The following is a 27,478-nucleotide window of genomic DNA, read 5'->3' on the forward strand; positions in this document are numbered from 1 at the left end:
TACACGACGCGGAATTCGACAAAATACAAGAGGGCTGTTTGTCTTCTTTTGATATCACTAATTACTTCCCGAAGTATGTGCACATCTTTGAAGTTCACCCTGTATATATATATATATATATATATATATATATATATATATATATATATATATATATATTGTAACGTACCACGTGCTTGTGTTTACAAACTTCTAATATGCGTATATATGTGCGTATTTTTATATTATATAAGTTATATATTTTCCCAATAAAGGCTTATTTTGAAGAAAATGTACAGAATAGGCAATATTAGGCACTGACGCAATTATTTAGGCAGTAAAGGTCGAAATAGGCAAAATAGACAAAATAAAATTGGCTTAAATCGAAACTATAACCCTCCAAATAAACTCTTAAACGTTATTTTTGACCATATCTTTAATATTAAAAAATAGGCATTTTGCCTAACATCCGGTCTCTAATTATAACTAATGAACAGTTTTTGTTCTTTTGAGTCGATTGTCTAGGGCACCTTTAATACAATAAAATAAAGAAATAAAAATTATCTATATGACAGTCAAGCAGCGATATGAACATTTTCTTAATCCTTTGTCGTCCCTTATTATGTATGGGCGAAATAATGCTTCGATAGAATAAAAAAGGAAATAATGTTTCAATGACGGAGCATTGTAAATATATTAATTATTCCTTTCGTCGCCCCTGACTGTATAGGGACGCCTTCGATAGAATAAAAAAGATTGCACCAAAGTGTGCTATAGATACATTAATTATTCCTTTTGTCGTTCTTGATTGTATATGGCGCCTTCGATAGAACAAACAGAGATATAATATTGCACCAAGGGCGTTGTAGATATATTAATTATTCCTTTTATCGCTCCTGATTGTATAGGGGCGCCTTCGATAGAACAAACAAGGATGTAATATTGCACCAAGGGCGCTGTAGATGTATTAATTATTCCTTTTATCGCCCCTGATTGTATAGGGAGGCCTTCGATAGAACAAACAAGGATCTCTTCAGCTACCTCGCAAGAAACAGACCCCGAAAAGACTAGAACACTCGCAGACATCCGCGAAAAATTACCAATTCAACACCGCAGAAGAGAAATTACGCGCAACCTATTTTGAATGTTTGGGCAATATAATTTGCAAAATGTAGTCGATTCCATCAGCCTGAACTGAAGAAGTATCGTGCAAGAGAGGATGTAATTCTGGAAGGTAACTTTTCTCACGACAAGGGAGGCCTTCGATAGAACAAACAAGGATCTCTTCAGCTACCGTGCAGGAAACAGACCCCGAAAAGACTACAACACTCGCAGACATACGCGAAAAATTACCAATTCAACACCGCAGAAGAGAAATTACGCGCAACCTATTATGAATGTTTGGACAATATAATTTGCAAAATGTAGTCGATTCCATCAGCCTGAACTGAAGAAGTATCGTGCAAGAGAGGATGTAATTCTGGAAGGTAACTTTTCTCACGACATTAGTGACATTTTAAAAGAATACCATGTCAATCCGGACCGACTACAACTACAGATGCAACAGTTACTCACCACTATTCCCACTTCAAAAAATCTGAGAGATCCGCTTGAAAACTTCAAGAAACTCTGTAAAGAAACAAGAGTGTTGTTTCCTGAAGTATTGAAAGTCCTTCGTCTCCTGCTTATCATCCCGGCGACATCTGCAACTGCCGAGAGAATTTTCTATGTTGCGGCGTCTCAAAACTTACCTGAGGTTCACAATACCATTCCAAACAAAACAAGGTACAAACCACGATCGTAGGGTAAATAATGATTTTTCAATAAAAATCTGAATTTTTCCCCTATTACATATTTTTAGTCAACGTGTTTAGTAAAGTAGCTACAGATCATCCCTATTTGTCGTAGGATCATAGTCTGTACCTAATTTTGTTCGTAATGATACAACGTTTCCAACGTTACCACTACCATTGCGCTGTCATGTACCTGAGGAGATAAGATTCCGAGAAAGTTAATTTTTGAAAATTTGAATTTCCTGCTTTTCTTTATACATTTTGGGCGGGAATTTCTTCCCTCAGGTACATGGTAGGGACATGCAAGTGATACGATTTAAAACGCTGGTTCATTACAAACAAAAAGGTACAAACTATAATTCTAGAATAAATAGTCTTGGTACTGATTTACTAAATTTCCATCCCCATTTTTGGGTAATCGTTACTAATGTATTGTTATTCAATAAGCTCTAGCGTCAAGAGTGTTCATTGTAGGACCATAGTTCGTACCTCATTTTGTTTGTAATGAAGTAACGTTTCGAACTGTACCATTGCCGTGGCGCTAGCATGTATTTGGGGGAAGAAATTCTCAAAAAGATTATTTTTTTCCTGACAAAAATCTCTTTTTACCAATTTGAGTGGGATTTTTTCACTTCTGGTACATAATGGGGAAATTTGAATGGTACAGTTGGAAACATTCCTTCATTACAAATACAAAGAGTTACGATCTATGGTACTACGATAAAGAGTCTTCACACTAGAGCTTGTTGAATAACAACAGTAGATATTAGGAAAAAATAGTAAATTAATTGTAGCACCAAGACTATTTACCCCAGTATCATAGTTCATACCTCCTTTTGTTTGGAGTGAAGCAAATATTTTTTTTGCTAACAGTCACATGTCCATGTTGTGTACCGGAGGGAAGAAATTCGCAGGAAATGGGGACTTTTTAAAAAAATCCTTTTTTCCCAATTTGGACGAATTTTATTGTCTTAGGTACATATTAGGGAAATTTACAAATCAGGAAAACACTGTTACATTCCGAACAAAACGGGGTATGAACCATGATTCTACTATAAATAGTCTCGACGCAATTACTGCTTGACTGAAAGTCTATAATTTACCTAAAAAAGTGCAAATCTCAAAAGAGTTAATGTATAGGGTTTTCTAGTTTAAACGAATTGTTTGTAGAGTTCCTAGACTAATGTTTAACGACAAAAAAGTTTTAGTAAAAAGTTAGTGGTAAGAACAATAACTGTTCTGAATAGTGGTTTAAGGTCTCGAAAAAACTGCTTTTTTGAAAAAAACTAATATCTTTTCCATACTTTTTTGCTTGGGATTTTTTTCTTTTAATATTTTATATTTAGTGAAGAAACAACAGTGTGTTCCAGCTTTCTTTTCCCATCATAGTCCAACTTTTTTTTTAAAAAAAAAAATTACTGTATTCTGAAGAAAAATAAAAGGTAAGAGCCACCGTACTAAGCTTTGTTGTTCCAGTTCCTTAAACTAAATCATGTTATGCTGCTGCTATTAGTGAAACATTTTCTTCTGAAATATGAACAAAATTATGAAGCCTTTTCGGCTCTAATATTAGGTATTGAAGAGTATCTGAAACAATAGTGTTTCTGGAACGGCGGTGATACTTTTTTCTTGTCTGCCAGTTAGACTTTAAGCAACCCAAACAACACAATTCAAGATGTATAAATTTCAAGAACTTGATATCATGGTTAGGCAACCAACGTGGGACTTATGAGATCCTAGTTGTGTCAAAAGAGAGAAAATTTCCGTTTCCTTTCCTAAAGCTGTTTTTTTTTTTTTAAGTGAAAATAAAGTACGTCTCAAAAATCCGGCTATTTTGCATCTCTAGTCTGGTATATCAATACAAAGTGCAGTTCAATCTATGTACTGAAACATTTGAAGATTAATGTGGTGTGAAAGTAAAATAAGAAAAGTGTGCGTGTAGGTGTATTGTGAGAATCTCTTGATCACTTTAGAAAAAATGTTTGTGATTGTGATATGTCTTCATCCTACGAGTTCTGGAGAGTGAAACTGTGGCGTTAGTGCCAAACGTATACAGAACAATCATGTCGTACTATTTAGTGATTAATTAATAGTAAATTGTACTTCACACGTATCCCGTCGCAAATCAAATGAGGTCTACTAGTTTTACTAATGTACAACTCTTGTGTTGAATGAATACATTGGGGGGGGGGGGTGAAGAAGCTGTCTTTACTTCAAGTAAGTCTAATATTTTAATTTTTCCAAAGTATACCTGTTATCGTAAATTACAATTATTTTCCCCACACACACGAAAAAATACATAACAGTAATACTGTAAAGATTAGTGGAAATTACGCGCTGTGATGGGGGAGGGTGCTGTTGAGAGAGAGGCATAACAAAAAGACTTGCCCCTCCTATATTCGAAATGTTGTTACGCGGCTGATCATGGACATCACGCGACCTCATCACGTATATGACGTCATAAGGGTGAATGCCATCTTGATTTTTGCAGGGATACCACGCTTAAATTTTAAATATGGCAAAATTTTAAAATCTGATATCGTAGTCTAGGAAAAGATGGTTGCTCCACTTTGTGCCCTTTCGTGGGTAAAATACCTGCCAAAAATTTAAATTTCGGAGGTTTTGGTCCTACTTTATCCTCTTTGATGAGGTTTCTTCACATTATATGGTCATAAGGTTGAATATAGTGCTTGATTTTCTTTCATAGAACTATGGGTACATTGATGTTTCCTTCTCAAAATTTGGAAGGGGTACATAAAACCATCCCTTAAATTTAAAAATTGTCAAAAAAAATAATAAAAGTTTTGAAGGACTTCAATATATAACTGTAAATTTGGGTGATTCTACTTATCCACTTCTATGGGTAAATATATTCCAAAATATTCGCATATCATGTGCTTACCACGTGGTCGGTTATTGACCTAATTTTTCTTCTGTGATGAGCCTTTAACACGTTATGTGGTTATATGGTTCGGTACAGGGATATGTTCTTTTTCAATGGACATGGATACATTGATTGTCCCTTCTGAAAATTTGGGAAGGATGTGTTCACTCATCCATTCAATTTGGGAAACGTAAACAAAAATTTTAGGAATGATCCAAAAAATACATCAAAAGATTGCGATCTTGGCCAATAATTAGTTTTTGGATCAGTGGCCACAAAATTTTCGAACAGCCTCTAAATCTAGTTTCCGTATTTTTCTACGGAACAAGCATATGATACTGAGTTAACTAATAGTTTGGGTTTGGCTACACTATATGCAGTTCTCCAGATATAAAGCGAACAAGAAAATTTTTAATTGAAATATATTGGTCCTTTTAATGCATTTTTGGATCAGGGGCTTCAAAATTTTTGAACGACCCCTAAATCGAGTTTTCTTTACGGAATAAGCACATCATGCTGAGTTAAGTGATAGTTCGAGTTTGGCTATACTGTATGTAGTTCTCCAGATATAAGGCCTACAAGAAAAGTTTAGCCTGAAATATATTGGATCTTTTGATTAAAACAAAAAGCTTGTATGTTCTCTAGAATTCAAATATATGTTTTTGTAAATTTGATTGTCCTGCTTGTTTCCATTATTATGATTGAAAAAATTGTCAAGAATTCAAATCGTCGAGGTTTTTCACCTATTATATCTTTTTGATGAGGCTTTGTAATATTATATCCTTATATGCATGAGTATAGGGATCAGTTCTATTTACAGAATATGGGTACATTGCGCTTTCGTTTTTAAATATAGGAGAGGTACATTGGCCCATCTTTTTATTAGAGAATTGTTAAAGAAGTACTGGTAAATGTACTGTAAGACTTGAATATATGCTTCTGTAAATTTGATTGGTCCTGCTTGTCCGCTTATATGGGTACAAAATTGTCAAAAGTAACATTATATTTGGCCAGTTGTGAATGTCATACCAAGATTTTTTTTAAGAAGTTCTTGACACTTTACTGTTCACCAGAATTAGTGATAAATCGGGTGAAAAGTGATATGCTATACCTGAAACAAAAACATCACTCGAATCATCCACCATGCACCCTGGTAAGTGGTAAACAATGCAAAATATAAACAAAGTAACAATGTAGATGGGGAATAGGAACGTGGAAGCTGTTTAAGAACACATCTAAATGACGTTCGGCATCTTCAATTTTACGCAATTGTCTTAAATAAAAACCATAGCATGTGAAATGTCATTATAATAGCAAATTCTCGAAGAAATTGAATGACCTTAGCTATTCTACTAACCTAACCTAACCTACCCTTCTCTTTTAATTTACTAACCTTATCTAATCTACCCCACTAACGTAATGTAATCTAACCTAACCAACCATTCTCTATCCTAGTAGACAATAGACCCTGCCTTGTTTTATTAAACTAATATAACCTACTTTAACCTAACCTAACCTATCCTTCCCTACTCTAATGTACTTGACTCTACCCTAACACAAATTGGTGCTTACATTCGCATTTGCCTCTTCTTTTTACGAACATATCCATCATCGATTCCCCCCTGAACTTTACCTGAATAAAATGAGATATTGTTACGTCGCTCAATGGAAATATTTGCAATAAACATAATTCGTGATAGAATTCTGATTTTCTAATATATATATATATGGTCTCCTTAAACAAAACGCCTGTGCTACGTAAGGAATTGTCACATTGCCTAGCGCAAATAATTTGCCAAAGGGTATGAGATAATTACTGAAAAATTTTAATTTTTAAATATTTTTTTAAGTGGCCCCCTTAATTTCGCCTGTGCCGAGTGAAGTATATTCATATCGCCAATTGCAAATATTTTGTGGGGCAATAAGCAAATAATTAGTGAAAGAATTATAAGTTTTCATCAATGGTTTCGAGCGGTTTTAGTCCCATTTCTTCATTATGTTCTTTTTTTTTTTTTTTTTTTTTTTTTGAAAATTCTAAAAACATTACGCGCTACCTTAATAAATCTATTATAAGCGAAGCAGTTTAAATGAACATTAGATCACGCTTAATGCAGTACTCTTACTTCCATTTCTTCGTTTTATCGAAAAGGCTTTAACATTGACGCCACCTAAATAAATATATCATGAACCTAATTAAACTAACCTGCACTCACTATGATATTTATAAGGAGAAAAGTTCATATTTTAAATGATGCATCATCAGCAATAATTGTACAGGATTGGAATAAATGAGATAATGTAAACATGAATATAAAACGATTTCAACATGAAAATATCATGGAACTATGAGTGGAAAGTGTTAAAAGAATGCCAGTACTAGAAACAGAGCTATAAAAAAGAAAATTGTGATCTAATATACTGTGTAACGATTCATTGCACTAAAAAGTGAAAAAAGTAAAATATATAATCGTATATATAAGTTGGTAAGATACTTTGAGAATATTCGCATTATATTCATTAAATTCTAATGTTAAAATATTAAAATAGAACTGGGTATATTATATGTATGATTAACAATGTAATTATAGGAAAATAGATAAACAATTAGATAAACTCTAGCAAAGACGGTAGAAAAAATCACGACATATGTAGGCCTATATAGGCTATCGACAGCCACCGTTAAAATCACCGTTATCCGTTAAAATGTTAACATATTCATTCCATTAACGAACCTGGCCGAGTTAATCGTTATAGCTATCTATTGCAAAAAAAAAAAAAAGAGTTTAACAATATTGATTATATGCATGAGATATAGGATATAAATAACCATTATTAAAGTAGCCATTATCTGTTAATATGTTAACAAACTGACTCCATTAACGAAATCAGCCGAGATAATAGCTGTAGTTAAATTTTGCAAAAATTTCTTACGTGCATGGGCTACAAGTAACCACCGTTAAAGAAACCGTTAACAGTGAATATGTTAACGAATTGACTCCACTAACAAAGTCGGTCGGGATAATTGTTCTAACTATCCGTTAGAGGAAAACAATTCAAAAATTTGCTCACATATATGCAGGCCCGTATTTAGGTGTTATTCTGTGCTCGAGCACAGGGCGGCAGAATTTAGGGGGCGGCAAAATTTTTGCTTTTTAAAAAGATTCACAATAAAGTAATATTTAAAGCTAAAACCCGCATAGTCCCGTGCAAGGGAGAGAAAATATGTTAATGTGTTTAATTCGCTTTAATTACAGTAGTTACTAATTAGCTAACTTATCTGATTATTTTTAAAAAGTTACCCTCTCCAACAACGATCCCAAGGGATAAGGATGAACTTGAACATCATGAAAACTTATAGACCTACCATTAAACTCAGCGACCTCGAGAATTATGAATCCAATACTAAAATCTGTTGTTTTCGATTACTTTTAAAATCTCGCTCCCTCCCTGGGTATGATCTTGACGTTGAAATGGATTCATCTCAGCGACTCCAAAAACTATGAATTAAACTCTAATATTGGTCGTTTTCGATTATTTTAAAATTAAACCCATGTTATTCTTATGGGGACTTTGCATCCCCATATCTTTGCTCAGATGTTACCTATGGACCTGGAACAGGTCATTTGGATCATTTCACTGAAAGCTTTAAAACATATTAAAATTTCGTGTTTTTATCTATTATGGTTCTCGAATTGAAAGCGCTGCAGCCATCTTCTTTGTATTATTATTATAGATGGTATTAAACCGTTACTGACGGTGAATAATGTGAATAATCCGTCTTTAGTACGTCATTATCGTCCCATGGAAGGGAATATCAAACTACCATGGGTTCACCTTTCCCAGAGACCTTCGAGTCAGGGCAGAACACCACATCATAATCATCATTGAGAGAATTAGGCCATTTAAAATTACGTTTTAACTTTTGTAGCTTGTAATATCTAAACTGCTACTCAACAACATCTGGTATGTTTGAAAAATTACGGCTTGTTTTCTTGTTTGAGACATAAGATTGTGCAGGGGGGAGGGTAGATTATTTAGGCCACAGGGGAGCACAATATATAAATACGGGCCTGCATATATCGGATACGGGATATAGATAGCCACAGTTAAAGTCGCCGTTATCTGCGTATACGTTAACGGATTGTCCCTATAGACTGAAATAGTGTGACGTCACATCCTTTTCGTTGTCATGGTGATCGTCATTTTATTTTCTAAACAACAAGTAGCTTAAATACCTAAAGAACCTAAATGCAAAGCGAAAACAGTGATAAAATATTTCGGAATTGCAAACATTAGAGTGAACGAAACATTTATGTTTCTCTTTAAATATTTCTAATCAATGAAACTAAAAAAAAAACACATAAAGAAGAAAAGTATACTAATCTTTGTTCATAATTAAATATTAACTTTAAATAATTCTCGAAAATGTTTGATTCAATGATATAAGTATCATAACATTGCATACATGAACAGGATTAATGTTTAACAGTTGTTCAGAATATATGCTGAACCATTCATAATTGGATATTTTCTTATTGTACTGTTTCTATTTTTTTTTTTTTTTTTTTTAAGAAAAGGTGGTAGGGAATATAAGAAAAGATCTGAACTATATGGTCCGAATTGAACATTTCCAAAGGCTTGCTTTTTTGCCCTTTCTTTTACAATATTGTAAACATTAATATTGTGCACTTCCATTATCAAGAATGAACATAAGGAAAGTAAATGTCACAATAGAATGAACATTGTATATATATTTCAAATTGTGTAATTTTAGTTTTCCTTGTGCTGACAGTTTGTCAATGTGCACGTTAGGGTGATTATATTGTGTATAATTGCTTCTTACGGTGAATTACATGATAATGACGTTTACATTAATTATTTGAATTCTATCTTATCACTTAAAGATGTAGCACTTTTTGAAATAAGATACTTAGATAGTACTCTCTCCTTTTGAATTTTGCAATGAAGATTGTGTTGATATTTTGATCCACCGGTATTTTGCAGAGGCTTATCGTAGGGAGTCGAGGCTTGATTTATCTTCTTTCATTTAACACCAACTTTCATAAGATATGCAAGTTGATCCCCCTTTCCATTTAAACAATTTGAGTTGGACCCCGTCTGGGACCGTGCGAGGGACCCTGGGACAATTTATATTACTTTGATACGTTGTTCTTTTGAAATGATGAAAGACATGTTTTCTGTTATCATATCTGTCTCACCGTTTCAGATTTTTCGGGGTTGCAACAGGACTTTATGGACACGCTTAAAGATTTTAATAAAAATGAGTGAAGTACTGCCCCCAAGCGGAATGAATGAGACCTGCCCAATTTTGGTAACCGGTATTGATCTTACCTTGACCCAAGCTTTCAAGAAATATATACATCACTCCCACTTAGTGGGTTTAGGTTCAAGTACGTTCCTAGTTAGAGCGGACAGATAAGTATGCATTAAGGAGTGACAATTTTCTACAAAAACACTGCAAATTCCTTTTTATGTTCTAAATTCAGTACAAAAGTTTAGGCACAGAAGTGTGAACCATTTATTATTTATATATGGATTTGTTTTAAGGGTTACGTAGTTCGTTACTTATTTATTTGGCTAGTGCATCTATCTTCAGAAAAATCATTACCATTAGTAACAATTCTTTCCTGAACAATTACTTTAAGATATGAATTCCAGAATTAAGTATGTTTATTATTATTTTAATACGCACTCTTATTTCCTACCTCCGATACTCTTTTATTTATTGAGTCTGTATTTAATGTAATGTTTCGGCATTGCCTGACACCTTCCTCAGCAAATCAGGCAACTTATTGGCAATTCATCTGGTTTCTCAGAATTTCATTTTTGTATTTTGCTACTATGATAATGAATATTTCTGGCACTAGGAGCCTCGTTTGAAAATATTATTGGTATGAAAAAGATATGCAGAAAATTTTTGTGAAGACATGAAATTGTGAGCTAATTTATAGAAATTTTCGAGTCTTGAGAGCACAAATATCATATGTCCAGTTTTCTAAGTTTTTCAGGAGACTGTTTCGAAGTGATAAGTGTTCCCTAGCAAAGCAGTGAGTTTGAGTTTTGTGACATCTGTTCACTGTGTATTACCAAGGAGTTTTTCACAGTAGACATATGATATTTGTGCATCTAACATAGGTATCAAGCTATCGAAATAGTTGACGAAGTCAATATTAAGAAAAATTGGACATACGACATTTATGCTCTCAAGACTCGTTTTGTTCTTTTCTAACAGGTATTTTTTAAAATTGTTGTTATAATCTTAAATCTATGTTAAATGTTAATTATATGTTACAATTTTCTTTAATTTGTCGTAGTATTGTTCAAAACCTATAAATGTTTAAAACATAAAAGTTGCGCGTGAGTTGTTTGAATCTGCTGAGTAAACTGTCAGGAAACGCCGAAACATTACAGTTATCAGTGCATTAAACATTAGATGCAGTAAACAAAAGAATACGTTTACACAATGATTCTTCCCGGAGTTCAATAACGCCCAGGTAAAATTGGTCTTTGTAAAGCTCTTAAAAGAAATCGCTTCTTAATAACTGGTAATCACTTTCACCTATAGTGCGCGAGATTCGTCTTTGATTTCTGTTGTAACTACATTTGTTTCAGATGCTGTTTGCCCACCAGGTAATTTCTCATTAATTAACTTCTAAGAAATAAACAAGAATGCTTCTCAAAATTCCATACAACTACTTTTCTTACGAGGCGATTTGATTTTTTCTGTGTTATTGAATCAGTAAGAGCTTAAGTGAACACACAAATTACTGTAGTGATTTACATTTCTTCACAGCAGCTGCATGGCAGACAATACTACAAAGCCTAGAAACGTAATTAATATGCGAATAAAATATGTGGCAATAGTTGAAATTGTATATTATAATATTCTATGCTACAGATTTCTTTTACCAATTTGTCATTCCATTTCAGAAATACTATCTATCTGCCACCGATTTTTCAGAATTCATGCAAATAGTGATGGTTATCGTCAGAAAAAGTACAAAATAAACAGTTTTTATTAGTTATTTTTCCCTGGACATTAGTACGAGTTTGAAAAAGTAGCAAACAATGTGAAATTTTATATTTAACGAATGTAAAGCTGTAATAATAGTATTTAAATTCTAGCGACACATTTACTTTAAAGCATGAAAGGAAGGTAGAGTTGATCTTATTTTCGCGTAATTACAACAAACAAAATAATAACAGTATTTTCTACGATTAAGCTGGACCAAAGAACAGAATGAAAAATATGTTTTGAGCAACAGGAACTGGACCACTGGATAACTTGTCTAAATACAAATCAATGAACGCCATACAGAAATTATAACTATAAATCAGAAGCACGTGACTTGTTATCGTCTTTTCTTTCTAACACTGTGGTCTTATTATGAGTCTGCTAGTTGTAGCGAGTTACTTATTTATTTTTAATTTAACGTCCCACGATTATGCTCCAAGGCTAAGGAACATGATGATAATAATGAAACTAATGGTGCAGTGAAGAAAGTGGGGAGCGAGGAAAAGGGAGAATCCCTTAAAAAAAGCTATTCACACAGTGTTTGTCCATCACAAAGATTATTTACCAAAGTATTTTTATGTGGGTATTTATATTTATTAAAAAAATCGTGTATTATTATGATAGTTTAAAAAAAGTTCGATGAGACACAAATCAAAGTTACCCAACTATCTAATCACTGCCCATTCCAACTTCGGAACTATATATAACTTAAATAAAAATATAATATGACCTGAGAAAACATTTATTAGTACTGTGTTATATTTCGATAATATATCAGCGGCAGATGCAGTATCTCATCATCAGGTGTCCGCACTCATATGCGTTTCACAGCTTATTCCTTTCTTTAACTATCCGCATTTTTCTTTCCTCCAAACAGTTTCTTAAGGAAACTATTTGCTGGCTTCAAGATATGTTCTTTCTTCTACCCATCCAATAGTTCACCTTCCATTTCAGACCCGGAGATAGTTCTATCTAAACACCGATTAACCTGGTTTTGGAACTACTTATTAAACTTAAATCAAAATAAAATCTGACCAATGTATAACTGTCCGATAAAAACAATGTTGTATTGGCGAAACTGTACCAAAGATTACTAATAATAAGGTTAGATTGTTATTTTTTATTTAAGCTAAATACTTGGTGTGAAATACCTAAACTACAAAAGCGACGCCATTTACATCCATCAGAATGGCCAGAGTCTAGCGAAATACAAGAGAAAAAGTTGCTTTGTATCTAAATTAAAGGATAAATGGTCTAAACAGCAGACTATATTAAGTCCAATAATATTCATATTTTGAAGCAAAATTTTGAATGTAATATTATGGATGGAATCTAACTTATTAAATTGTTAACTGTTCTTCAATTTATGTTGGAAATTGCCGGAATATATAAATTTTGTACATTTTTAAAGTCGGAACTATTTCCAAAACTGAAGTCAGTTGATCTTACTTTTGATAACTGACATAAAGTTGACTTATATTAAATTCGTAGTTCATTTCTATTTAATGATAGTTTTCAGAATAAATTCAGTAAATTTTCAATTAATTTTATTCAGTAGAATTACAATTATAGAATCTGCTTTCTGTATTGTTTGATTTAAAGTTTTAATCCCTGCACTTTGAATTTAATTCAGAGCAAAGGTATTTAATGAATATATTGCTAGTAGCTTTGCTTCATCCCCTCCCTCCTCTCCTTCCTTCCCCTAACCTCTTCAACCTGTTAGTTCTGAATCTTTGACTTCTATCAGTACCACTCCGACCGAAGTTACCGAAGTACTTTCTCTTCTTTTGACATTGCCCCAGCAGCGCGCCTTAGGGCTAGAGAATATTTACACTTGCTTTCTACGCAGTATTGCCAGTTCACTTTCTCAAACCCCTTTCGAATTTACTAAATCGCTGTTTTGCAGAAGGTGTCTTTCCCACCTGTTGGAAGAGCGCTAATATCACTCCTATTCATAAGTCTGGTAAGAATAAAAATGATGTGTCTTCCTATCGACCCATTTCTTTATTATCACCTCTCTCACTCGTTTGTGAAAAGATAATCAAAAACAGGATCTTTCAATTTGTTGCTCCATTTATAAACTCCTCACAACACGGCTTTTTGCCAGGAAAATCTTGGGCTACTAATTTATCTGTTCTTCTGCCCGATGCTGTGGACAGCATCTCAGAAAATTCTCAACTCGATATTTTGTATTTGGACCTGGCTAAGGCTTTCGCTTCCCTTCCACACCATCTTCTTATATACAAACTCAATTCTAGATTCAATTTACATGGCAAATTGCTTAGTCTTCTGGAAACCTATCTGAGTAATAGGACACAACGAGTTTCAGTTTCAGGTTACTTTTCTGATTTTATTCCCGTAACTTCTGGAGTTCCTCAGGGAAGTGTTCTGGGTCCACTTCTATTCCTATTGTACATAGACGATCTGCCTTCTTTGTTCACAAACACCTCTACCAATATTCTTCTATTCGCTGATGATTGCAAACTCTACAGAAAAGTCCAATCCGAGTACGATGCGCTTGCTCTTCAACATGATGCTTCAATTCTTCTCAACTGGTGTAACTCTTGGAAACTTAGCTTAAAGATCGAAAAATGTGCTTCTCTTACAATTTCTCTAGAAAAGGAACCTATAAAACACATTTGCAAAATTGGTCATAAGAACATAAACCCTGTCTCCTCTTTCAGAGATCTTGGTGTTATCATTGACAGTAAGCTTACTTTTGCGGATCATATAAGCACAATATCTTGTACTGCTATGAGAAAACTGGGACTCCTTTATCGCTTCACTGACATAAAAAATCCTAATTCCTTAAGCTTGTTCTATAAGTCGTATGTTGCTCCCACTATTGACTACTGTTCTCCTATCTGGTCTATGGCCTGCCCTACTCATTAAAAAAAATTGAATCCCGTAATTAATTTCTTTTTAGTCATTGTATCCTACCGAGTACATCAACTCCGAACACTTCCAAAAAATGACGTTTTAAAATCCCTCAATATCAATTCTCCCCTAGTGAGAAACAAAATTTCTGATCTAATATTTTTCCAAAAAAATGCAATGGCCACATATCAAGTGAACAGTTGTTAAGTCAGATCATTTTTTGCGTAACCGCTAGAAGAACACGATCTAGTGATTTCTTTTACAGTCGAGAGGCGAGAGTTAATATTGTCCAAAGGTCTCTTCTAAACCGAATTGTCAGTACCTATAATCAGTTACCGAAAACTGTAGACGTTTTTTCAAGTGAGTATACTTTCAGATCATCTATAAATAAGCTATTTTTGTAATGTCGCTGTAGTGCTGTACCATCTTGACTTCAAATTGTAATTAAATTGTTATGTTATCAAATTGTTAAAATGTTTCAGTGTAAAATGGCCTAGTGCTGTATCTGAAACCTGTTATACATATATATATATCGAGAGAGAGAAAGAGAGATAATGGAATTTAATTCTATATATATTCAATAGACTCCTTTTAATTTGAAGTCCAAGCGGACACGAAATATTAAATCATCCAAAATTCGAAATATCCAAAAATATGCATTTTAACTACTTAAAATCAAGCAAAGAAAACTACTGCACCTGACATTCAGTAGATTTTACCTTTAAGTCAACATATTGTTTACGTGAGTTCAACACCGCAAACAAACAAAAGCCATCACACACAACTTATTCACACATACTATGAAAAACACATGAAAGTACAGTACTACAAACACAGAATTAACAGACAGAACCACTCACACAAGAGTAACAACCGCAATTATCTGTTTTTGGATCAAAGGATCCAATATATTTCACGCAAAAATTTTCTCGGCCTTATATCTCGAGAACTACATACAGTGTAGCGAAACCAAAAATAGCAATTTACTCAGTATGATGCGCTTATTCCGTAAAAAAAACAACCGAAAAGTCGATTTAGGGTCCGTTCAAAAATTTTGTGGTCCCTGATCCAAAAAATTCAATATATTTTATTCAATGAAACATTTTCTTGTATGCCTTATATCTGGAGAACTATATATAGTGTAGCAAAATCCAAACTATCACTTAACTCAGTATGATATGCTTATTTCGCAAAAAAATACGAAAACTCGATTTAGGGACCATTCAAAAATTTTGTGGGCCCTGATCCAAAAAATTCAATATATTTCATACAATCCAACATTTTCTTGTACGTCCCATATTTTGAGAACTACATATAGTGTAGCCAAAACAAAACTAACAATTTACTCAGTATGATGTGCTTATTCCATTAAAAAAAAATTACGAAAACCCGATTTAGTGGCCTTTCAAAAATTGTATGGCTCTTAATCCACAAAATTCAATATATTTCATAGAATCAAACATTTTCTTGTAAACCCTATATTTTGAGAACTACATACAGAATAGCCAAACCAAAACTAACAATTTACTCAGTATGATGTGCTTATTCCATTAAAAAAATATGGAAACTCGATTTAGGGACCGTTCAAGAATTTTGGGACCCCTGATTCAAAAAGTTGAATATATTTCATACAATCAAACATTTTCTTGTACGCCCCATATTTTGAGAACTAGATCAAGTGTAGCGTAATTGAAACTAACAATTTACTCAATATGGTGTGCTTATTCCGTAAAAAATATGAAAATTGGATTTATGGGCCCTTCAAAAATTTTGTGGCCCCTAATCCGAAAAATTCAATATATTTCAATCAATCAAACATTTTCTTGTTCGCCTTATATCTGGAGAACTACATATAGTGTAGCCAAACCCAAACTATCACTTAACTCAACATGATGTGCTTTCTCCGTAAAAAATACAAAAACCCGATTTAGGAGCCGTTCCAAACTTTTGTGGCCCCTGATCCAAAAACTAATTATTGACCAAGATCGGAATCTTTTGATGTATTTTTTGGATCATTCCTAAAATCTTTGGCCAAGATTGCAATTGTTTAACCCATTTTTTGGATTGTTCCTAAAATTCTTGTTACTTAAAGAAGTTAGTGAGTTTTGTTTTCATTTGATTATTTTACACGGCCATCATTTATTGTGTGAAATATGTCATTAATAACATTTGGTAGATATTCATTAAATTTTCTTAAATTTTCAATCATTTCTGAAACTTCAGGTGAGTTTAGCACATGCTTTTTCCTTACGTTATAATCTATCTCATCTTAGTCTTCTTTATTATTATCAGATGCATTGTGTCTTTATGTCAGTCTTCCCTATGGCTGCCTCTGGATAACTGAAAACCAATTGAAAATGCATTCCTCTCTTTGCAGTCCACTCAACGTTAAACATTTTTGTATTGTATTATTTCGAATTATGCAAACAGGAAATTCAAAAGTTTGATTTACCCATGTCTTTTATGATTGTTTTCAATAACTAATTGGTTCATATTAGTTTTGCTATCTTAAATAACTTGAACTACAAAACGAATCACTAAACAAACCAACGTTTATTTTAAAACTTGTTTTTAACATAGTTTTCAAGAGGAGTAAAGTTTTGTTCGAATTATCCAAGTTGGAATAGCCAAAAAAAAAAAAATGAAGTATACACAATAATTCACCCATCGAGGTGAATACACTTGAACGTACGGATATAACAGAAAACCAGCTCTATCTCAAAGTAATATGGGTATGAAACATTTTTGATATTTCATATTTCTTCGATATTTTAACTGATTTACTAATTTAAATTTTCGAAGAAACATTTCGTCTAACATTATCTACGACCCAATAATAATAATAATAATAATAATAATAATAATAATAATAATAATAATAATAATAATAATAATAATAATAATAATTATTATTATTATTATTATTATTATTATTATTATTATTATTATTATTATTATTATTATTATTATTATTATTATTATTATTATTATTATTATTATTATATAGTTTTATATTGATTAGTTTTAATCACAATAACGTAATCATAACGTAGTTTTACTTGCTAACAACTTGTAAGTATTTACTTTTAATTGTTCTAGAAAAGGTACAAACTTTCAAGTTCATTTCAACTGAAAGAATGCGCTCCTCAACTCTGTTCCTCTCAAATAAAAAAAAAAACTCTTGATATTAGTTTAAGGCATCCATATATAAAATAAATTCGATTCCTAATTATTCCTAATTTTAACAATAAAATAAAATTCTATTACATGATACTTTAAGAGTATGCTCTCATTATCTTTCAGGATAATCAAACAATCATGCCTCAGAGTAAACAGGTACCACAAACATTATACTTTTTAAGTCTTGAAGCTTCTGTTTCTACAGTTAAGAGGATAGAACGCGTGAGTTCTTCTTCAACTACGTACTGGCCTTGTGATCATCTTCCAGGACAAATCGTCACACACTTAATGGAAATATATTTTCTAAATATTTTATCAGACAAAGGGTATATCAATTTGCAAAAATTTCAGATTAAAAAGGAAATTCGAAATCCAAGAATTTTATTCACACCAAGAATTGTGAAAATTATTATGTTCTCTTCGGAAAACGATTTTCAGTTTTTGCATAGGTGTAGAAGTTTGAAAGAACTCGCTATTGTGGAAAACAACATGAAAAATCGATGCAATTTCAAGAAAGTGTTTGCGAATAGAATTCCCATTATACTTTCAACTCAACTTTGGTCACTGGAAAAATTGTGTTTTATGAATAACGATTTACAAAAGTTATTTATAGATAATTTAATGCGAGATCATTTATTAAGCACTCGGTGGAGTACCTACAATAATAAAGTTTGTTTGGGAAAAGCGAAAAATATTGTTAGTTTAGACGTATACTGGTCAGATCTATCGGTTGAGGATATTATTGTAGTCCTAGAGACTGTCCCTAAGATTAAATACTTCAACCATCCGAATGTGTTAATTGCTTTATATAAAATGTACAAAGACAAACAGAATACAGGCAATGATTATCCTATTTATGATTTGACTAATGTGACCATATGTTGTAATAATGGTTGTCATTATAGAATGGAAGTTGATGTCATCGAAAGCCTGGCACTGATGATTAAATTGTGTCCACAAATAGTTAAGATAGCGGTTACAAGCCCAGTATCTCGAGAAGTGTTACATAGTATCCTGAATGTATTGATTTCTCTTCAGTCCGTTGAAGAAATACATATAGTGGAAGATTTGTTTGCCTCAGATGAAGGAGAAAATACAGAACTATTTGATTTTGTCTTGAAATACAGTGGAAGTATACGAAAGATTGACTTTCTATTGAATGAATTTCTAGATATAGATAAATTAGCATCATTTTGCCCTAATTTAATAGAATTAAATGTCATGTTTTCTGACTTCACACATGTCAGTAAAATGTCAAGTATTTACGCAATACCTGAATGTATAAGAGTTCTGAGAATTCGAAAAATAATGGGCCCAACGATTTCTTTCGCTCCAATACTTCTCAAATCTAAAACATTACGTGTAATTTCGTTTTCTGACATTAATATTGATGAAGTTTTGTTAAATGAAGTGACATCTAAAAATTATTGGCCAAATCTAGTCTCATTTCATATATCGAACTGCCAAACTTTGAAGTTATGCCATATTTTAAATCTTTTATCTTCAGAAAATTGTTTAACCTATATCTCAATCACAAGGTGTTTAAACATAAGTGCTAATGATGCACGTAACATCCGGAAACAAATTACAGAAATGCGATTTGATATATATTTTTATTTCAAGGAAGCTCCTGATTTACATATCATTTAGTTAGTTTAGCAGTAGCTAAATCCTTGCTCAGTGTATTGTTTTGACCTAACATTTTTATGAATATTAGAGTTCAGGGAAGATCCTGAATACATTTGTTTTAGAAACTTTAGGAGTAGCTAAATTGTTTTCTGGTTTATTGTATTTGACTTAACATTTTTATGTATTTTAGAATTATTTCTTACCTGAAGTTTTTCATTATTATTACTCATTATTTTATTTTTTAAGTTTTTATTTGAATGCCTATATCATAATCTCTACACAAATATATTTAGATATTTCGATAAACATTTCATTGCTTTTGTATCTTTATATAATTATTTCTTTTTAAATCTTGGAATTAAAAATAGCCTTGATTAGGAGAAACGACCTTCAGATCTCTCTAAATATTCTCAGTGCTTCGATGTATTTTTCATTTTTAGTTTTAAATTGTTAAATTGTCGCAATGTATTTAGCGATATTGGTAATACCATTACAAATATGTAACAGAGTATACAGTGAATGTAATCTCAAATAATAATACTGTATATTTATATTAAAGTTAAAATATAGAACTTGAACACTTATCAAGATTTTGTTAAATCTGAAACTACTAGAAATCAAATTACAAACTGAATTAGAGAGGTCCAGAACTTATTCTAATAGCTACTGAAAACTTTTTTTCTTAAGATACAAAATCTAAATGTAACTCTCGTAATTAAATATGGAGAGGCTAAGATTCTATTGTATTCGAACTAGTAAATGTCGTATATGCAACGATGTAAAGGAGGTACATGAAATGTCAACAATCATATAAAAGAAATTTGAATACGTTACCTGGATACTGAATATTTATTGGATATATATGTCCAGAAAACTATATATGAAAACATAACATGAACATTTGCACGCATTAAGCGCAATGCTAAGATTATGAGTGATTGCAAAACTTACATTTTTGTCACTATTATAATGCACTGTTACTAGTATTCTCACACTTCGAATCACTTAAATACACTGATCTTTACTTCACAGGTGGGAGGAAGTATAATTTACTTAGTGACTGGCGGACGGAGATTTCTGATTATCCGAGACTAAGATGAATTCCATTCCTTGTCATAATGATTCTACTTGCTCTGCAAGCGGCTTGAAGATAAATGGCTGGACTACCACATTTGTCTTAACAGATCGACAGCAATCTCACAGCCGGTGAACAACGCAGGATACGATTCAACTCCTCCTGCAAATGAAAACCATTAACTGCCATTTTAGCGTGTTTTCACTATATTATCTGTATAAATATAAAACGTTGAACATTATGGCGCTATATTTGAATGATGAACGACCTAACGAGGCTTCTATATTGACGAAGTACATGGATGCACTGTCCCTGAGGAATACAAAGTTTCTCAGCGTTGGGTTTGGGCGTTATCAGTAAAACTGGAAAATTCCAGTGTTGGTAGTAGCCTTCTTAAGATGTTACTAGTTGACATGAAACTCTATATACGGGTGAATTGTAATTGCCCTTAGGCTGGTATGCTTAGTTCGAACAACACTGAAAGCCATTACGCGCTTTTACCTTCTTGAAAATATGTCCAATAAGTGTTTCTCAAGATTCACAATATCCTATAAATATTTCCAACTGACTATAATGGAAAATGTAAACGTTGATAAATGTTTATTTTAACGATAAACAAAAAACAATTCAAAAAATAGTCAGTTGGCAATTGGAATAAGTTGGCAATTCTTAATGTGCTATTGTTTGTTTGGCTTTCTGAACAGTCATGGTTTAAGATTCGCAAAATGTTATTGTTCCCATGAACTTTTTGTGTCTTATCAACAGTTCACTAGTGACAAGACGCCTCGAACACATCTGACTAGTCTCTTTGTTCGTTGCGGAAAGAAAAACAAGAAAATTAATGATTTCAGAATATCATAGTTTTTGTGTTTCTCACTCGAAATGAGACATGTTATGATCAAATATATGCTGATTAATATACATTGTACACTCTGTAAAAAGATGTAACCGTGGATCTGTTATAACTGTCACTCGGCATGAAATAATTAACTAGTAGCACACTAAAACATATTAAGAACTCTGGTTGTAAATTGTCTCAGAGTTCACCGAAGCGAAGTTTCGAAAATTTCACCTTTATCAAAAAATTTCATTTGGCAACACTGTTCGAAGATAAATTCTCAAGTTATCACTGGCTCTCGTGTGCAAATTGCCGCCAACTATAATCGGTCCACTGTCGGCTTTTGGGGGATAGCGGCTGAAGTGAAGGAGAAATGACTGCAGGCATAGGTTCGCTTTCGGTTCCAAGCGGAAAGCCAAAGAAGCGAAAGTGAAGTGGCTGCCGTCGTCGTAAAATTAGGTGTCAGTTGATGTTTATCCATCAGGTGGTATTATAGAGACTTTTCGACGAATTGCCGCTGAATGATAGTGAGAACTCGGTAACGTCCGCTGAGTTGTGAAGATCATGATTTGTCAAGAGCAGTGGTGCATACTAAGCGATTCTGTCCCTAGATCCAGTGATTAAATAATATATTTTAGCGATAACACTTTGTTTATTTACCATTGTTGGAATAGGAATTAGCAACTTTTCAAATTTCATTTAGAGACTAAACTAGCATTATTTCTATTAAAATTAAGGTTTGTGGTGCTTTTTCGAGTTACGTTTAGCAACATTACTGTTCACGTTATTGGCAGCACTGGCGACGCGATGTGCAGTTGTTTATTCCGAGGAGGGTTGAGCAAAGATAACAACTAAGTTTCAAAGTGCAGGTCAGTGCAAATTGATCGAGTTGGGCCATCAGTAACTCTTACAAGTTTTATTATACAAGTTTTACTTTTAGCGAAATTGATGCCTCGTTACTTAGGCGTATACCGTTTGTGGTTAAGAAAGAAAAGAAAAAGTGATTGTGAAATTTAGCGCGGAGAAGTTTATGTCCGCAACATGTGCATAAACTCCTGCGTAGTTTAATTCCAAGAAGATAGCAGCGTGTCTACAATTGAGGGGCTTAGTGGAAAAGGGGCGTATCCCACATTTTAATGTTTTCGAGAAACAGAAGGTTTTGCGTTGCTACTGATAAAAGTTTTACTATGGAAGGAAGGTATATAATTACAACCCCATATATTAGAGGAAGGTCTGATATGTTTCAGAAAAAATCATCATGCATCTTTAAGAAGAAATAAACATAAGATATGCACATGATCATGGTTGCCAAACCAATACGAGCTTTCTATATTAACGGATCAAAATGAAAGTTCCAATACGCGAATATGTATGTAACGTACAGAATAACACAACAGAGTAGACCATGTTCGTCTCTGCAAATAACGTTTACGCAGTCTACTCAGTGAGAAAGAAATCCACACATGTTCGTGTAGCCACTCAAATAACATGATTTAGAGAGCAAAAATGTTTCCTTTGTACGACATCACCCTAATATGCTAGAACAGTACACACTGTAAACACAACATTGCAGACGAGTATCATACACATTATACTGCACAATAAACCATAGCCCAGGACACAGTACTCGTTCCTGAAGAGACACTTCACACTAACACTTGAGATCGCTACTGTCAATATCCTCTACCCGTACGTAGTTCCTGTCGCCATTATTGCATTTTAGAGATCTGTAATATTTGTGGTGGATTGGTGGAATGTAGTTTAACATGCTCATTAGATTATCATACTTAGGCTTCTGAATAGGTCTTCCTTCAGGAAAACCATATCTTGCAGAGAGCGCGGTCGTCCTCTTCCTCGCTGCAAACGTAGAGTACTCAAAGGCTCACATGTGGAGTATATATATTTCACCTGGACTAGTTGCCTCCTCATAAATTTCATGCCAGTCGCTGCTCACATATTGAAGACTTTCCCATCTTCTGTTTTCTTGCGAAATATCAGAACATACCGCAAAGTTGATACAATCTTCATGTCTTCTGTTGTCATTTCGATGACTTGAAATGGCTTCTTTATAAGCGCTGTCTTTATCAGAGTGACTTGTGCGGGGGTGTACACAAATTGTTTTCCTCTTCGCTCTCTCAATGATACCGAAATCAGCATCGCACGGGAGGAATATATGACCAAGAACCAAAACTATGTTCTATTGTCTGGAGGTCGGTGACATCTAACAAATACAGTCACAGTTCCATAATGACCGAATATTTATCTTACCCAACGCACGAATCACTGTACACTGGTAGACCTATGTCTGTTGCGAATATCTCTGGTAGGTGCATCATCACCGAAGAATACAGCTTGCAATTTCGTCACTATCACGAGAAGCAACAGATTCTGACCAGATGCACATGACAGCAGAATCATCATGACAGAAATGGAACCCGAAACAATATGTCCACAACTGCCGCAAATAGAAAACAGTTCGCGTGCTTTTCAACGGTGTTGGAAGTGCTTGATTCAGATCCATAACAGCAACTATGGTGCTGCTATTAATGTATTTGCATTCCTATTTTGCATTTCTCAACGATTGGTAGGCTGCTTCGGCTTTACGAATATGTATATGATATTCAGGTGGTCTAGGTTCTATGTGTAGCATGGTATCACAAGTTTTACACGTGTCTTTGCTTAGCATCTTAAATGCGATGTTAACTTCATTATTAAACTCATATCGATATTATGTAATTTCACTAGACCTATTACCCTTTGTTCACATTATTCTACATACAAATAGTACATTTGTTGTACAGAATGCACCAGAACTATATATGAACGTTCAGGGTTTGCAACTCTGCTGTAGTGAGAGCAGTATCTCGGAAACGACCTACTGTGATTCCTGACAATATCTACTTTTCCTTCCGAAATAGCATGGGGGCGGTTGTGAAGTATCTCGACGGTTCTCTTTGGGAGAATACAACGGTTTACCAGATATATCTTTCGTATGTGTTTTCGATTCACCATGGGCAGTACGCAATCTACGTTCAGTATTGCAGAATGCTTGTTTGGCATACATTAACTTTCATTCGAGATGACAGACGAAGAACATAATGAAAATTATTGGCGCTCCCGAAGACGTTCACATTTTTCCTGTCTTTAATGTACACACGTTCACATTCTGACCTCCTCTTAGCCCAAATAGATTGGAATTTTGCGTGTTAAAATCTTGCATGTTGTAAAACAAAATTAAAATATTATCTTTGGTTTCAGAATCGATATCCTTCAAATAGCCTATCTACACCACTCAGTTTTACAATACCTCACATCACTTCGTATTTTATCCGGTACTTCCTTACCTATGGGACCAATGAAAATCTTCCCTGTGTTGCTATTAAGCTTACATTCATTATCCTTCCATTTGTCTTTGTTTCGTGGTTTAACAGGCGAATTTCCCAGACTGGAATTACTTTCAACGTCCTGCATAGCGGCCATTATTACTTTCAACAGCAATGCGTATCAGCGGTCACGCTTGGCCGATTTCTAGACTGATAACCAATGACAGATAGTGTTATATCACCACAAACTCTCAATATTATAGATGGAAGCGGGATACGTCATTTTTCCACTCACGAGTTGCAGCTGAAAGGGGATACGTCATTTTTCCACTAACATTTTTGAAAGAAAATTTTCTTAATTTTCGTCCTACGCTTATGGGATCCATAGTATACGGAGTTGAATCCTAACATTTCTGCCCAATATACCGGATAGTTCCCTGTATCCAAATTTGTAGATATCTCGATTTTCCAAATTTTGTGGGATACGCCCCTTTTCCACTAAGCCCCTCAATTCCTGAATGTTGAATTGTACAGCGTGATAGTGATTATGGAATAATCCTTAGGCCTATTTGTCAAAAATATAAAACAGCTTTTATAAAGTACGTGATATTTCATAAGGCACCAGAACCAACTTGGTTAAATTATAATATAGAAATTTACTTTATTATATTGTCTGTATTATATTTACCAGTCACTGTATTATAATGTGCTTTACAATAAATAATTATTTATGTATTTCATATAATAATTAGAATCTTATTTACATTTATTATGGCCCTTGCTTTAGTAATAAACAGCAAATAATCATATTCATCATGATCAGTTACCATTCTCAATTAAAGACAGTGAGGCGAATGTAATAATTCACGCGAACATTAAGATTTGGATGAGTGTCCTTCGAACAGATCATGACAGAGCAACAGGTCCTCTAATAAACACCGTTAGAAAAGGTAATCTTAAAGCAGTTGTTAGGACAGTTGGTAGATTTCTAATTTTCGGATTCAAATGTGAGTTCGAGTCTATGTCAGGTAAAGAAAGATTTTTTCTGATTTAATTCTTGAAATGTGTTTGTTTCTCAAATTTATCTCGTAATCCTAGATAGAGATGTTTCGATGATGAAATAACGCTGCGGCAATGAGTGGTGGGTTAATCACCGTACTGACGGTTACGAAGTGGCCACATGGTGATTCTGGCGGTTACATAGAGACCACATGCCTATTTCAGGGAGGCACTAGCGGTTCAGACGAGGAGACACGGAGGATGCCTCCTTATTACTGCCGTGGCAGCAAAATTGTGGCATATGTGTAATTTCATAACAGTGCTGCCGCGTTAGCCGTCGACCCGCCTATGTCTTGCACATGAGGGAACATTGTTTTAAAAATATGATTGACTCGAACTTCGATGTGAATTAACGAAAAAGACTGTTTCGATTCTTTCTCCGTCTTTTTCGCTACCTTGGCTTGACGGACATTAAAAAGTTTAAACTTTTTGTCTGTGACTGGTTTGATTTGGTCGAATGTCACTAAATCCCAGCGATCTTAACAATTAAATGTTGCACACTTTTAAGCTCAATTGCACTGAACAACCTGGCATCACTTGCAGATAAGCAGTCTAGCACTATTTCAATTAATTCTGTCTCACCCGGATTCTGAGCTATGGCATATTATTCTACTATAACTTTCCATGCGAATTTCATCAATCGGCTGTGTTTTCTACTACCATACCTCATAACCTGCATGAATTTATAAAGTTTTTCCATCCGCATGGAGAAAAGGTGTTCTTTGAATAATTGTTCGAAATCCGAGCAATTTTTAATAATCTGGCAATTGTTTTATATACCTTCGAGCTCCTGACTTAAAAACAGCAAGATACCAACATAGTTTTTCATATCCCGAGGCCGGAATTAGTAGAAACGTCTGTTCTAAATTTTCTAAGACAGAACTAGCTATAGCTTTAGCCGAACCGAAAGTGGCTTCGGTTTAGCCATATTCGCCAGCAAAAGTGTCCAAGTAATTTAATTTTGACAACCTTAAATGTAAGAAGCGACTACCTATGTCCTTCGTGAGTGTTGGCATACAGTGGAGAGTTGCAATTATCAACAGGGCTCTTAGCACTCGAAAAGTTTTGTCCGAAATTTGTATAAGTTTGGAAATTTTGACCTGAAGTTATTACACTTGGCATCGAAACAATCGTATGACTGCACATTCCCTCCTGAACTCCAGCATTCGAAGGAATAGTTGCTACTGACTGGCTACCAACGGAGAATGATTAACTGGAAGAAGTGGCAGCCAGTGGATTGTGGTTTCGGGTGTTGCAGTACGAATGATCGGAGACAGAAGATATCAACTGGACTCATTGACTGATCAGCATAATTTTAAATGCAAATGCTATGTGACATGTGAAATGAAATAAAATTCTGTTTTTTTTAAAAAAATAAAAAATAATGCAGACATCTTATCCGATTAGTCACCTTATTTAACTAGTAAATTCATTCTTCTCTCTTTGGAGCAAATCTGGCTAATACATGCTGATTGAACTCTAGTGTTCTTATTGTCAGGTCTTTTTCGATGGAAAGCATAACCAATAATGATAATCTATCTTGGAACATCCCATTCCTTGAAAGTGTCAATTCTTTTCAAATGTGGAAAAACGCCTTTTTTCTTTTGCTGACGTTATAGGTACAGTTAATATTAATTTCAGAAGCTTTGTAGATTCATTAAATATTTTTTCTAGATTATTGCGAACAATTCATTCTAGAAAACCCAGTCTTTGACAGTGATCGAAATTCCTCTGCAGTGTAGATTGAAGACAGTTCGTGGCAGAGATTAGTGTTATAAAATATGTAAATTGAACACACTTTATTC

At 33.8% G+C, this 27,478-nt stretch overlaps 1 protein-coding gene across 1 annotated transcript; it reads left to right on the top strand.

Annotated features, from left to right (window-relative positions):
- Window positions 1-7,086: 7,086 nt before the first annotated feature.
- Window positions 7,087-22,338, top strand: LOC145666792 (uncharacterized). The gene is made up of 2 exons (XM_081734350.1): window positions 7,087-7,139; window positions 17,873-22,338. Exon 2 carries the CDS (start codon window positions 17,888-17,890, stop codon window positions 19,397-19,399), a length of 1,512 nt encoding a protein of 503 aa, XP_081590476.1. The 5' UTR covers window positions 7,087-7,139; window positions 17,873-17,887; the 3' UTR covers window positions 19,400-22,338.
- Window positions 22,339-27,478: the final 5,140 nt, after the last annotated feature.

The sequence above is a fragment of the Thermobia domestica genome, chromosome 12 (genome assembly GCF_964235325.1).
Source record: "Thermobia domestica chromosome 12, izTheDome1.hap1.1, whole genome shotgun sequence".
In the NCBI taxonomy this organism is placed as follows: Eukaryota; Metazoa; Arthropoda; class Insecta; order Zygentoma; family Lepismatidae; genus Thermobia; species Thermobia domestica.

Excerpts from the sequence above, each read along its gene's own strand:
- LOC145666792 (XM_081734350.1), top strand. The coding sequence starts at position 17,888 with ATGCCTCAGAGTAAACAGGTACCACAAACATTATACTTTTTAAGTCTT.